At 39.8% G+C, this 15,644-nt stretch overlaps 1 protein-coding gene across 12 annotated transcripts in view; it reads right to left on the reverse strand.

Annotated features, from left to right (window-relative positions):
* The window catches only part of C1GALT1 (core 1 synthase, glycoprotein-N-acetylgalactosamine 3-beta-galactosyltransferase 1), a 120,721-nt gene that overhangs the window by 89,248 nt on the left and 15,829 nt on the right, over positions 1 to 15,644 (reverse strand). For 6 of the 12 annotated variants that reach the window (XM_032760875.2, XM_032760880.2, XM_032760867.2 and 3 more), the window contains exon 1: positions 7,771 to 7,944. The exons of 3 other annotated variants lie outside the window; for them this stretch is intronic. In XM_032760875.2, coding sequence (XP_032616766.1) covers positions 7,771 to 7,777 — 7 coding nt within the window. In that variant the 5' untranslated portion in view covers positions 7,778 to 7,944. Of the gene's footprint in view, positions 1 to 5,120; positions 6,111 to 7,196; positions 7,364 to 7,770; positions 7,945 to 15,644 lie in introns of those variants that run through there. 3 more of the 12 variants (XM_058446972.1, XM_058446977.1, XM_058446979.1) reach the window with 3 other exon arrangements.

Consider the following 15,644-nt stretch of genomic DNA (forward strand, 5'->3'; position numbering starts at 1 on the left):
AATTTGGTATTTATGCTGAACAGACTCTGAGTCTGTTTAAAAAAATGCATTTGTTAATACTAAAGACAATGTGCTGAGAAACTGTTCTCTACATCAGACTGTCAGAAACTATGTTGTTTGAAATTTTATAAAGTGAGAATGGAACATCCCACTCTTGCACTGATGGTAGATCATTATGAAACAGAAGCAGCCTCACTTTGCAACTCAGAGCTTCAGATAAGGGGTTTCCAGACACAACATTCCACATATATCTCGATTTTGTAGTCTCCAGGGAATCAGAATCCTGAGTCAGCTTCTCAGCCCAGGCCTGATGTTTATTAACCCTTGACACACAGTCTTGCTGTGCTTTAAGCTTATCAAATATTGTTGCATTTAAACTTTGTCCAAACTCCACCCTTCTCCAAAATCCTATAATAACCCTGGTTCCTTCTTTAGAAATGCTGACATTTCCTCTGCCGTGCAAGTCTCCCTCACTGCAGCAAGCTAATTAACCTTTGTCAGCCTACAGATGTGTCCCTGGTGGTCTTTACCAGATGAATCTTATAAAGGGACTTTATCAGGTTGAAATAAAGAGTCTATGAAAAACAAAAATTCATGTGGAAATTTAATACATAATAAACAGCATTTCAAATCAAGAAAAAGGTGGCTTATTGAAGAAATGGTATTGAATTAATTAATCTTTTGGAAAAAAAACAAAACCAGCTGGAACCTTACTTTCTGGTAACAATTTCAAATGTTTCTAAGATTTCAGTATTTTAGAAAATGGAATTAAACCAAAACTGGAAGAAAATATATTTTTGCATTTTTATATTACGAATTGAGATCTCTCCCACACTCAGAAGCTGTAACTATTAAAAAACTATGAGTTTATTCATTGGATAAATTTCTGGCAATGAAGTCGCTGGTTAAAGGGCATATTTCTTTATGAGATATATTTTTTTCCTGTACAGCAAAAAGAACCAAAAAGTATCATAAATAATAAAAGATAGCCACATATAAAAACAGATAAAGAAAATATAAGATTCACAGTAAAAAAATGGTCAACGATGTTCAAATTTCACTCACAAAGGTAAATCAAATGAAGAGATATTACTTTAAACCTAACATATTGGCAAAACTTTTAAAGTTTATTAACAGCTGTTATTGACACAGATATAAGAAAACTGGTAGTCCTGTATTCTTTCTCATAATACACACTTTTACTGTCTTTTGGAAGGGCATTTCACAACATCTTTTTAAATTTTTAACTAATTATGCCTTGATACATCACTTCATGATCAGAAACTTATTTTACAGATACAATCATAGAAGTCAGCCAAGATGCTCAAGACAGCCATAACCCTAAGATGTCTGTTGATGAGGAACTAGTTTAAAAAAAGAAAGAGCCATAGCATAGAAGAGTAGTAGCTGTTAAAAACAATGATCTACATGTGCTGATAAGGAAAATCTTTGTGCTTTTGACAAAGGTTACTTTTTATTGTTAATAAGGTATACTGGGTATTTTTTTAAACATCAGAAAATGTAAAGAAAACAAAAGGAACAAACCTAAACAAATGAAAGAAAATCATAGACAGAAAAGAGTAAATTTTCTTTACTATCTCTACCACTATCTCTCCCCAAAAGTAACTGCTTTCGTATCGTTGGGTAATGCCTGTATCATCACGTATGGTTCAGCTTTTAATTTACATCAGAGATCATGCTTATCGGTTAGTCTGCACTTTACCCCTTCACTTATTTTATCCATAATACAATGTCATTCATTTTAACAACTGTATAAGATAAAAGGTTTATTTTTTAAGACAATGTACCGAAATCTTTTCTAGTATGATTTCACTTGGCTTTTTAAATGTTTCTGCATATATTTTAAAATCTGTTAGGATATATATACATATGATATTTAACAAGAGCTATCTCTGGGAACTAGCACTGGGTGGCAGGAGCAAGGAAGGACAAATTTTTTTTTTATTTTATAACCTTTTGATGTTTTAATTTTGCATCAGGTAAACACATTACTTTTCTGATAAAAATTAAATAAAGGGAGGCAATTTTTATCTACAAAGTGAAATAATATGATAAAAATTAAAGTCCACTAATTTCTCCACGCTTGTTAAACAAAATGATCTCTTGATCCTTTCAGACTTCTCCAAGTTTCAGATTCACATACACAAATGCCTGCTAAATACTTCCACCTGGACCATAGGCATCTCTAATTCAACACATCCAAAGTGACTCATTACTTTCCTCTGCTCATTTTACCTTAATTACTGGCAATTACCTAAATTATTCACCAATGGGTTCCTATTTCACTCAGAGCCACAGGATTATCTAAACTACAAAGTACAGAGATATTCTTAATGCTTCCCTTATCTTCACCCCAAATCCAATTACCACGTCTTGCCAACATTACTTCCTAAATATTATTCTAATCCATTGTCTCCTCTCCATTTCTAGTATTTATCCTATTTCAGACTCTCCTCTCTCCCCCAGGCTATTACAATATCTAACCTCTCTGACTCAAGTGCTATTCTTCTTTAACTCATACCCCCTCTGTCACCAGAATGAGCTCTCTAAAATGAAAAGCTGACCGTGTCACCCCATGAATCCTTTCACGGAACTCCACTGCCTACAAGACAAAAACTAAACATTTTTTATTAACACGATATATATATATATATATATATATATATATATATATATATAAAGGCTATGATCTAGAGCCTGTCCAGGTTTCCAGCCTCATCTTTTGCTATTCTGTGCCTTACAATTTATGTCTGCTTCAGCAATCCTGAACTATCTACAGTTCCTGAAAGGTTCCCAATATGGTCAGCTCCTCTTCCTACTGTCTTCTCTGACTACAACACTTGCTTCCCACCAACCTCTGTAAATCCCATTAAACTAAGGTTTCTTAACCTTGGCGCTACTGACATCAAGAGTTGGATAACTCTGTTGTGGAAGCTGTCCTGTCCTCTGTAGTATGTTCAGCAGCATCCCTGGCCTTTACTCACTAGATGCCAGTAATATTCCCCCTAGTTGTGACAAACAAAAATGTCTCCAGACATTGCTAAATGTTTCCAGGTAACAACCTCTCCACTAATTTGTTAAAACTGTTTCTCATATTTACATAAAAGATGTCCCCTGTCTCTACTAAAAATACAAAAAAAAAAAAAAAAGAAATTAGACGAGCATGGTGGCGGGCACCTGTAGTCCCAGCTACTGGGGAAGCTGAGGCAGGAGAATGGCGTGAACCCAAGAGGCAGAGCTTGCAGTGAGCTGAGATCGTGCCACTGCACTCCAGCCTGGGTGACAGAGTGAGACTCCATCACAAAAAAAAAAAAAAAAAAAAAATCTCAGGAAGAATAGAGATAAGACTACTTTTAACACTAATTGCCTTTGAGGACAACTGGGTAACTGGGGTAACTGGAGTGGGATGAAAAAAACTTACTTTTCAAAACATTTACTGTGCATTTTTAGTCTTGTACCTCTTCTGATTTCTCCACTGCTATCAACCTGGTCTGAGCAACCTCTCTGTCTTTTAACTACTGCAACAACATTCTAACCAACTTTTCCCTTCCTTTAGCCTTTCCTTCTTTGGCCCATTTTTACTAGTAGCCACAATGATCCTTTTAAAACTGAAATCAGATCGTATCCCTCATTTGCTCAAAACGCTCCCGTCCGTCTTCCTAATCTCAGAGAGCCAAAACCTTACAACGATCTTCCCACAATCTGCATCCTACTCCATCCCTTTCTTTCGATCTCTTCTCCCCGGTTTTTGGTGTTTTTGTAGGTCAAAAATGAACAAACAGCAGCAATTTCATAGACTGAACCTAATACTAACTGCTTGCCATTCCTCAAACGTGCCAGTGTCTTTGCACTTACTGTTCTCTGCTAAGAACACGCACTCAGATGCTCATATGGCTCACTCTCCAACTCCTTCAGGTCTTTACTTTTCAGGAGTCTTCACTGGCCACCCTATGCTTACCCACAGCACCTATTAATATCTAATATTATTTTACTTATCCATCTTGTTTACTGTCTCTTTTCCATCTTGATCAGTGGTTCTGAAAGCTGAGTCTCCATCAGAATCATTTGGAAGGCTAGTTAAATAAAGAGTTCTGCGATGGAGCCTGAAAATTTCAATTTCTAGCAACTTCCCAGGTGATGATGCTGCTGCAGATCCAGGGACCACATTTTTAGAACCCGTGTTTCAGAATGTAAGCTCCATGAGGACAGAGATTTTTGTCTATCCACTGTTTTATCTCTAGGACCTGGCACATAGTAAGCACTTGCTGTGGTCTGAATGTTTGTCTCCTCCAAAACTCATGTTGAACCTTAATCGCCACTGTGGCAGTATTGAGAGCTGGAGTCTTTAAACGGTCCTAAGGGTTCGGCCTAGGGGTTTGGCCCTCATGAATGGGTTAACATGGGAAAGGAACCAGTAGCTTTACAAGAAAAGAAAGAGTTCTGGGCTAGCATGCTCGGCCCCCTCACTATGTGGTGCCCTGTGCTACCTCAGGACTCTGCAGAGTCCCTACCAGCAAGGCCTTCACCAGATATGGCCCCCTGAACCAGGACTTTTCAGCCTTCCTAACTGTAAGGAATAAATTTCTTTTCTTTATAGATTACCCAGTTTCAGATATTCTGCTAGAGGCAACAGAAAACAGATTAAGACATCACTGATATACGTAAATAAATGTAGGTGTCCCATCCTGTTTCCACTACAGCCTCTGATTCAGTCTATAATGCTAAACATTTACTGAACGCTGTAAAAGATAAACCGTGTAACTTACAGGTTAAACTGTGTCCCCCCAAAAGACAGGTTGAAGTCCTAATTCCAGTACCTCTGCATGTGACCTTATTTCAAAATAGGGTATTTGCAGATGTAATCAAGTTAAGATGAGGTGATTAGGGTGGATCTTAATCCAATACGACTAGTATCCTTGTAAGAAGTGGAGCACACCATATGAAGACAGAGCCACACAGGGATTATGTCGTGATAACAGAGTCAGAGACTGGAGTGATATAGCTGCAAGCCAAAAAATGCCAAGGATTGGCAGTAACACAACAAGCTAAGAGGCATGGAACGGATTCTCCCCTCAAAACTTGAGAGAACATGGCCGTACCTACATCTTGATTTCAGACATCTTGCCTCCAGAACTGAGACAATAAATCTGTTGTTTTAAATCACCCAGTTTGTCGTACTGTTACCGCAGCCCTAGAAAATACAACAACCAAGAATGCAAATAACTATGCCAAGCTGTATTTAATTTCAAATTCTGCCTATTATCCAACATCTACCCGTTTAAATGTGCTTTAATATACAGGTTTCCCATTCCAGAATCTCCCTAATATTGCTTCTCGTTGCCCCCACCACGCCCCTTCAATGTGCAAGGCAGCACATACTACAGGTGCTAGATAATTTATTTTGACTTTCCTTTCAGTTTCCCCCACCTTCTTATGTGCTTCCCTAAATCACAAACACCAGTTTGTTTATACATATTTTTTCTCTCCAAGGGACACTTCCTATTCTCACACATTACAGATTTTGGCATATATATTCCCCTCGGACATTTGAATTAGCTGCAAAATAATTTAAGTACACACTGGAGTTCCTCTCTAACCAGATTTTAAGATAAAGGGCTAAATTCTCATTTTATGGAACAAGTCTCCTTCCCGCCCCCCCTTTCTTCTTTTAAAAGAATGACTTAATCCCACTGAATTTGAAGTAAAAAGATTTTTGTCATACCTTTCTTTCAGCCTTGCTATAGTTTGTACATCAGCCTCTTTAATCAAATCTTAAGAAATCTTCTAAAAGAAAAGATGGTTGTACTGGGAAGCTTAAACTTTTAAGCCTATATGAATTTAATTTCAGCATCAAGCTTTCCATTTTCTACTTAAGGTTTATTTATAGCTGCACTGTCACAAAAATACCAATCAATGATTTTACCACACAAAGACTCTAAATTACCATGGCTTATAAAGTTAAACTGCATAATGCAATTTTAATTTTAGCACAAATCAATATACAAATAGTAGCATATGCCTAGTGACATACTTTTTCATATTTTTATTAGGTAAACAAGAACTCATTATATGTACCCTGAAATGAATTTGTGATACCATTTTAAGAATAACTGGATATTGAATTTACTCAACGTAGTCTAGTCTTAAAAAGCATAATTATGAAAAACTTTAAATAGGAAACACAAAATATTTCTAAAATGCTTAATCCTAAGTAGGAAGATACAAAAAAATACACATTCCAGGCAAATTTAAGAGAGACATTTAATAGTTCTCCACTAATACTGAAAAATTATTGTCTTTATGAAGAATTTTAAATGAGTCATACTTTCCTCACTAAGTCATTGTTTTACTTAACATAAGGTGAAGAGTTAACTGTTTGCTAACTTGAAACTTTATATTCACTTAAACTGTACATCTATATATAAAGACTAGTAGACAGTATAGTTTACTATATACAATACTTAGAACGTACAGTATCGTGCATTAAGCTCAATTGCCATTTACCCAAGAGGGTGAAAAGCTGTCATCTAAATACCTTCTAAAAACTCGGATTCCCACTTCCCAAACTCACACCAGAATCAAGCAACTTGAAATTATGCGCACTTTTTCCTGGCAGAACTATGTAACTTTTAGTAAGTTAACATATTTCTCTCCTTACACATTGGCCTAATTATTCAGATTCATTATGGTTCTAAATTTATAACTTTTAAATTCATAATGAAATCAATCCACGGTTAGCACAATAGTTTTCTATCTTAAAAAGCGTTAAAAGGAAATACAGTAATATGTACAATGGATATAGAGAAATAGGTTAGAAATCTTGAGAATTTTTCCAGGATGTGTGGGGTTTTTGTTGCTGATATTGTTGTTTGCTTTAAATGCGGGGTGGTGGGGGTTGGGGAGACGGTAAGGGCTAGGAAAGAATAAATCCACAGCGCTAAATTATGGTCATCTTTTAAGAGTGTACAACTTACCCAAATTCAAAGCAAATGGACAACCTGTCAACACCTACTAATCCCATCACAATTTGTTGGGGGAAAATGGGGTGCAGAAACAAAAAAAAATTTTTTTTAATGCCTTTCTTCCTCCTCCACGCAGCGAATGCCCCAACACACACGTATCTGGTTCACTCTGCGGCAGGGACACTTAAAGAAATAAATCAGCTACAGACAAACCTGATGATCCAAGCTAGACCCAAGCAAGCTCCAGGCACTTCTGGAAAGAGCCCGCTCGCTGGGCGCTCAGGCGGGGCGGCAGCTGAGTGGCTCCCGGCGAAGGTGCCCCACACCTGGACGCCGAGTCCGGCGGGACCCACAGATCAGCGGCGGGGCGGGGAGGGCCCGGGAGGAGGGACTGGGAGGGCCCGGCGGGGCAGGACCGCTAAGTGGTCCGGCCCGGGCGCACTCAGCGCCCCGCCGCGCCTCCAGGCAGCAAGCGAGCAGAAGAGGGGCGCAAGCGGGCACAAGGGAAGGACCCACGACGAAGAGGAGGGTACATGTCCACAAAATTGAGGCCGGGTACGCACCCAGACGCTGTGGCAGATCGCTAAGGCTCCAGGAGCAGGAAGTCCTCGCGCCTTCCTCAGGAGCCCGGACGACCCCAGCCCGGCTCTGACCCCGAGACACCTGTTCCGCCGCGCCCGGGGTTTGGTTCCATCCTCCACGCTTCCCCACCAACCCGGAGAGGGGGGAGGGCGAGGGGAGACGAGACCTTGGACCCGCAGCCTGAGGGCGCCTCCGCCGGCCATACCTGACATCAGCTGCGGCTCCCTCTCGCCCCTTCTGGGGGGCGGAGAGGGGGACGACTTGGGACCGGCGACCTTTGCTTCTCTGGGCAGCCGCAGAAGTGGCTCGTGGCCGCTAGCCGAGGCCGCCCGCTGCCGCCCAGATTATTCCCCAGCAGCAGCGGCGGCCAAGGCGGGCCCAGCGCGCGCTCCCGCCCGCTCGCTCGCTCCGCCCCTCCCCGCAGCGCGTCCAGGCCGTGGCCCGCCTACGGCGCAGCCGCCACCCGGAGTCTCCTGGCGCTGACGTCTCCGCCGCCGCACCAGCCCCAGGGAAGGGCGGAGCGGGAAGGGCGGAGCGGGAGGGGCGGTGGGTGGGAATACGGCGACGTGAGGAAGCGGGGATTGGCCGTCGGGCGCACGCTCCGCCCTAATGCGAAGGGGTTTGGGAAGTCGGATCTTCCACGAGCAGTAGATTTTGTCGTACCCCTCTTGCGGCTTGTGTCTGCTACCCTTCACCTTTCTAATCCTGCTATAAGGTTATGCACTAGCTTCCAGACCTTGAGCGGGACGAAAGTAGGGCAACAATAGGGAACGAGAAAGGGGATGCCTGAGGGACCTTTGTCTGAGGTACAGGCTCTAACCCTGCAGGACTCTTGTGGCCTGTAGCCTGCTCTTAACCCGTGCATTTGTTTTTCTGTTCTCTTCCCGTACTCACTTTACTCAGTATCTGGGCTTAATGAAAGGAAGTAATAAGATGAAGTATGCATACGGGTGCTGGGTCATCATGTGAGAACCAGGAAGAGCTGAAAACCGAGATAATGATACCAGAAAGCTTTCTGTAGGCACATTTCGTCTTTGGTTCTGTCAGCACTTCGGTTCTGTGGGGCAATGGCCGGAAGAGCTTCTTAGGGGCTTAACAAAACCTATCTCCCCTTTCGCTGGGCTCTGAATAAGGAAGTTGTCTTTGGAATAGGGGGAGGAGACAGCCACCTGTTGAGGCAACCCCACAATAGTCATGAGGTGAGGGTGAGGTATAGGCTTTACTGGCGTTAACCATTATCTACAAGACCAAGTTCCAGAATAGGAAAGCTACCCTGCTTCCTTTAAATGCCCTATCCAAGCGGTTCTTCAGTACTCTACAGCATGGTTGTTAAAGAGTATGGGCTCTGAAATCAGATTGCCTGGGCTGGCGTCTTGGTCCCTCCACCTATTGGCAAGTTACTTAGAATACCTGAGACAAATAATAATATACGTTAGTTATTGTTGTTCTTTTTCCTTTAATTTGCTTAGGTTCAGCTGTAGTGTAGTTTCTCAGGACGTAGCATCAATATATCCAAAAGAATTGTGAAACATAAAGCACATGTAGTGATTCTAATATAGATGTCTCATTTTTCAGATGAGAAAACTAAGGCCCGAAAGATAAACTGATAGGTCCATGCTAGAAGAGAAGTGCAGCTATCCTGATGTCCAGGATATTGCTCTTTCCTGGCTCATGGGTCCAGACTTCTCTCCCTTACATGCTTACGTCCATTCTCTATTCCTCCCCAACTTGTATACAGTTGTTGCTCAGCCTCCTCCCCTTCCACCTTTCCGCAATATCCTTCCACCTTTCCGCAATATCCTTCCACCTTTCCGCAATATCCTTCCACCTTTCCGCAATATCCTTCCACCTTTCCGCAATATCCTTCCACCTTTCCGCAATATCGTTCCACCTTTCCGCAATATCCTTCCATCTTTCCGCAATATCCTGCTACCCATTGTGAAACATGGAAGGAAGACTCTTCAGAGGTCAGTGTTTCAAATAGAAACCAAAACTCACAACTCCTTATCTCGTTTTAATTTTATTCAAAGTTATAATTAATAAAGAATAACACTTTTTTCCATTGAGCAAAGATTAGAACCCTTTCCTAAGATAAGGTCAGCCACAGCCTTATCCGGGAAAATTACTTGCTAGAAACAATACCGGACCAAATCAGCCCTGCCCCCACCCTGCCTTTCTTTGAAAATAGCTTTTTTTTTTTTTTCTTTTTTAAAAGAGATATGGTCTTTATATGTTGCGCCCCAGGCTGGAGTGCAGTGGCTATTCACAGGTGTGATCTTGCCACACAACAGCCTCGAACAACTGGGCTGAAGGCTGAAGCAATCTTCCTGCCTTAGCCTCCCCAGCAGTTGGGATTACAGGCACAGGCTGTGGCACCCAGCTAATAACTATTGTTTTATAAAAACAATACATGGTTATGCAAACAAATTTTAAAAATTTAAACAAAAATGCAAAGAAGTTAAAATCTGTCCAAGTACCATAATATAGAGATAACCATTTCTTAAATTTTGTGTTACATTCTTCTAGGCATCTCTCTAAGAATAAAAGCACATATAGACATATAAATAAAATATTTCATAAGTTGGATCTTATTATCTGCACAGTGAACAACAGTCATGAATAACATCATTTTTAAAAGTTGCATACTGTCTGTTAAATGGATATACCATCATTTATCCAACCAGTATTCTATTGATTGACATTTATGTTTCCAAGTTTTTACTACCATAAAAAAAGTCTCTGATGAACATTCTTATCCATAGGCTTTGGCACAATTGTGCAATTATCTCCTTGGACACATTCCTAGAAGTGACATTAATGTCAGCCAATTCTTCAACGTTTTCAATTAGAGAATAAAAGTTGTGGTTACTTTGAAAAATATACTTATATGTGGGACTCAAAACTGACCAGATTCTCCCATTTGAAACATATTTGAAACACAGATAAACCTCAGTATTGTTGTTTGTCTTGTGTCTAGTGTTTAATAATGCATGTCAAAGCTCTTTGGAGTAGGTCAGTAGACATTACTAGTTGTCTAAACCAATATTCTTTCTTCTTTACTAGTAGAACTCTGATTTCTTCAGGGTGAAGAAATATTTTTAACTGTGTCCAGTTAAAAATATTCATGCCCCTAGACGTTCGTAAGTCATGGCTGGCCATGTCACCATCAATTAAATAAAAGTGAATTTCTGCAGAGGAGGCTCAAGGAAAGCTTTATGGAAGAAATACTGCTTTAGCCATTTGATCTGCACCCATCCCTTTTTTTTTTTTTTTTTTTGAACCTGAAACAGGGACATGATACCGGAGGTAGAGCAGCCATATTTCACCCATAATAACAAAAGCCACACAGACACTATTAATAGTGTAGGACACCAGAGGTGCCTAGGTCCATGGTTGCTTTGGAGGGCTGACTTACCAGCTCTGGACTATCCAATTCTGGGTTTGTTGTTAGGTGAGGATTTTGTTATTGTCTGTTGTAAGTATCAAATACAATTCTTAGTTGACATAATAAGATAGGCCAAGTCATCATTTATTTAGCACTATATATAGAATTTTTTAATAGAATGAGGTGAAAATGGTGACAGAAAATGCAAACAAGCTAGCAACAACATTAAAACATTGTGTTCTTTAATAGACTTAGTTTCCCTTTAAATACCTACATTTTACAAATATATTAACACCACTTTATAATAATTAAGTTAAATTTCGTGAATTAAATTTCATTAACTCATATGGTAGTATTAAAATATGCTCACAAATTATTTGATACTTCTTCCTTCAAAGGGTCAAACTTCATTCCCCTCACCTTGAGTTTGGACTGTATTAAATGACTTGTTCTCATGAATAGAATGTAGTGGAAATGATGTAATGTGACTTCTGAGGGGAAACTATAAAACATGCCAGCCTTTTTAGTCTTTCTCTAGGATTACTTGTTGGGGCCAGGTAGCTGTTATGTCCGAGTCGTAAGGTCACTCAGGCAACTTATAAGGAGGCTCACATGGTGAGTAATTAAGGCTTCTAGCCAACAACTGGTGAGGTATTGAGGCCTTCTGACAATAGCCATGTGAGTGAGCTTGGAAGCAGATCCTCCAACCCGTCAGGCCTTCATATGATTGCATGCATCATGGTCAACATCTTGACTGTAACCTAGAAAGAGACCCTGAGACAGAACCATTCAGCTAAGGTGCTCCTGAATTCCTAGGCCACAGAAACAGTGAGATACTAAATGTTTAAATGATTGTTGTTTTAAGCCATTAAGTTTTGGGATAGTTTGTCAGGCAACAATAGGTAACTCATACAGCTGGATATAATAGAGCCCAGCACAATGCCTGGCACACATGCCGGTGTTCAATTATTTGTTGTTTGAATGAATAAATAATTGAATGAAGTATATCTTTTTCACTTTAGTGGGTAGCATACAATGTTAGGATTATCTTTGCTCCCTGACACCTGTATTATATAAGGGTTTTTTGATCTCTTATAGAGAGACGAAGTGTGAATCTTACTGAGAGCTAAACTTTGCCAGTTGTGGAAGTAACACGGTGAATAGAACAATGGAATCCTTGAAACTTGAGTTCTGCCTCCAGTTGTTTTTCCTCAATCAATTTTTTTTAGTTTTTTTAAAAGTTAATGAGTTAACACAAAATTAAACCATGTCTTGAAACCAGACAGCCATCTTGTCTGCCATCTCCAAGCAAATTACAGATTGACTCATAATACAAATTTGCCCAGAGGGCTTGCAATACTATTTCACAAAGTTGGCTGTATTATTTCTCTTCACAAATGACCAGTCTGACGCATAGCATGTTTAGCTACAGATGCCTCTGATGACTCTCCCTGCAACATTTTCATGGCTCGCCAACAGGTCTGTCTGCATTTCTCAGGTCTACCAAGGGGGCGGTTCAATTCTGCTTTGATGTAATCCATCCAAAGATCAGAATCTACAGATCTAAATTCTCTCAAAGCCCTCTGTTGCAGGATTCTTGCATTCTTGCTCCTTTTCAAACTGAATCATTTCCTAAAAAAGTCAACCAAAAATGGATAGCTCTCCTGTAAACTTTTAAACACAGCTCTAGCCTTTTTGTAGCCACCACTTTGGTAAGCCCAATCCAGGTACTTATCTTTCAGTGCCCCCAGTTTTATCACTGATTAGCTGGGTGACCTGTAGTAAGTCACCTAACCCTTCTGAATCTCAATTTCCCTATCCACTAACTGGGGAAAATTATCCCAATGTACCCCAAAAGGCAGTCAATGAGATTACATGTAAATATGCTTTACATATAAAGCATTATCATTCTTTTAATTAAATTAGGCTGATGAGGTCTACCTGATGTTTAAGCAATTAAGCATTAACTATTTTACATGAATACCATGGAAATCTTTCAGGAAGTGACAACTTATTTACTGATTTTACTGTATACTGTATAAAATAGTAGCATCATTCACAGCAAGCATTTGGATTTAAGAGTATGGCAGAATGGTAGCTTATATGTCAGATCTCATTTTATGAGCCTGTTGAAAATTTATTACTCTTTTAAAAGAATGCATAATTATCACTGGCTCCTTTTTCTTTTTCATGAATTAATTTGTAACTGTGGCCGAGTATATCTGCTCCTCTTTATTGTGACAGAGGTACTTTAACAAACTTAATAACAAACATATATATAACCGGTTATTTGAGTTTATGAGTTCATCCTAGAGCAAAATTGCACCCAATAGCAAGAAAATAAATGACAGAAAACATGTCTTTCTCTTTCAGAGGACAGAACTTAGGGCACACAGGGGAAGGCTTTATATACTGGAACATCAAAGGTAGAGATGAGGCAATTATTAACAATGCACATTTTTGTGGCATGACTAACCTGAGAGGTAAATATGTTAGAATGAGTAAGACAGAGCCTTAGTGTGAGATTCAAGTCCTGATTGTGTAGTGGATGAATGGCCTTAAATACAAGGTCCCTAATTTAATTGTATGGTTTTTTCTTGCTTTCAGCTATTCAGCTGTGAGCCCAAATCAGTTGAAACTACTGGCCTAATTAGATATCAGACTGTTTGTTGTTGTGGATGATCCCTGAGTAAGAAAAAGAAGAACTCTAGGGGGAAGAAAGGGACAGAGCTTCATGCACCTCATTTCCTATGTTAAATTAGGTAGTAAGTGAAAAATGGACAGCAGGAAACAAAGATGAGGGAAATCCTTCTGGCAACATTATGCTTTTAGACAGAGCGTCTCGTCTTCTATTGAAAATACCTGACAATGCCACCCTGTATAACCTAAGAGAACATTTTCTAAATAGTTTTTATTCCTTGCAGCTACATCTTCACAAAATTTACCAAGATTTTGAGACAATTGGAATGGCTAGTGTTGTTTTCTGAATTGACTGACAGAGGAATAGGGTTAAGATGGAGAATAGAGCAGAGGAAGAAATAAAGAAAAAAAGTCTAGGAAATACATTTAACCTCGAGGGAAGAGAACTCAGTGTGACTCACAGCATATTAGCTTGAAAGCAGAGACTGTCACATGTGCACTGAGGAACTTGTGTCATCTAGAAAAATATTCTCAGCTTATGAGGCTAGAATCCCTGGGGTTACTCTTTGTTCCTCTAGTTCCCTGGAGTAAGAATCAAGAGTATTCCTTAATTGTTTTCTCAATTAATGAGAAACAGAAGCAGAAACATTTGTTGTAAATGAAATAAAGTTTCTTTAGTTTGAAATCCCAAAGGAGTAAATTATTTGTAAATGTATATGTTGCATCTGTTATTGAAAAGAACTAATTGACTTACAAATTGTGTAGCTGCATAATGTGGCATTTTTTTTTTCTTATTTCAAGTTGTATTTCCAAATCTAAAGGTGGACCTATAGTAGATACCTTTTCTGGTTTCTATTCATCCTCCATTGAGAAGCATCTCTTTCCTCAACCTTTTTCCACAAATTCCCATTTTGCTGAAATGGCTCACAGAACTTGGGCAAATACTTTCCCTATGTTTACTCACTTATTATAATGGATACAGATGAATAGCCAGATAGAACAGATGTATAATGTAAGGTATGGGAGAAATGGCATGTAGCTTCCATGCTGTCTCCAGGCATACCAACCTCTAGGAACCTCTATGTGTTTGGAAAGCCCCCCAACCCTATCCTTTTGGGGTTTTACGGAGGTAATAAAGGTAAAATGAGGGGATAAAGGTAGGGCCCTTTATCCAATAGACCTGGTGCCCTTCTAAGAAGAGGAAGAGTTCTCTCTCCCCATTATGTAAGGACACAGAGAGAAGCCAATCACCTGTAAACCAGAAAAAAAAAGACCTCAGCAGAAACCAAGTCAGCCAGAATGTGGATCTTGGACTTGCTAGCCTCCAGAACTGTGAAAAATAAATTTATGTTGTTTAAGCTATTCAGTTTGTGATATTTTGTTACAGTAGCCCAAGCAGACTAATAAAAGGGGCTACCTGAAGGATTGATGCAAGATCCTCTCCTCTGTTTTGCTAACTCAGAACTTAGGGCAGAAAAAGCTGGAAAACACAGCAAACTGAGGTAATAACCCTAGACACCTGGAAGCAGAGATTACAGTTGAAACATGCAATAGACTGCCTAAGGCAAAATCTGGAGTTTCTTTGGGAAATTAAAATATTCAAAAGCAACCATGTATACATGGGAATTTAGAAAGCCATGCACATGCCCAGGGCAAAACACTTGCTTAGAAAACACCTGAGAAAACCCTAAGCTTTCATTTTGGGCTGATCCCTTAGGACAGTGCTAGCCTGACTAAGAATTGAAGCAGAGCTCTGGCTTACAGCCACTTTGCAACGACTGAGAGCTTCTGGCATTCGAGGAAATCTACCAAAACACTAGCTGAACACAGGCTAAGGGACAGAGTCTTCCGTGACCATATTGACAAGGAATACAGTCTTTGAAATAATAGTTTGAGACAAGCATCAAATAAACTGACTGCTACAGCCTTCAAGAACCAGAAAACAGCAAACCCCCCTAGGAAAGTGAAGAAAATCTAATTTCTAGTTACCACATCATAGGAGCCAAATGTCCACTTTTCAAGCTCACACACAAAAATCACAAAGCATACAAAGA

The sequence above is a fragment of the Hylobates moloch genome, unplaced genomic scaffold (assembly GCF_009828535.3).
Source record: "Hylobates moloch isolate HMO894 unplaced genomic scaffold, HMol_V3 SCAFFOLD_1, whole genome shotgun sequence".
In the NCBI taxonomy this organism is placed as follows: Eukaryota; Metazoa; Chordata; class Mammalia; order Primates; family Hylobatidae; genus Hylobates; species Hylobates moloch.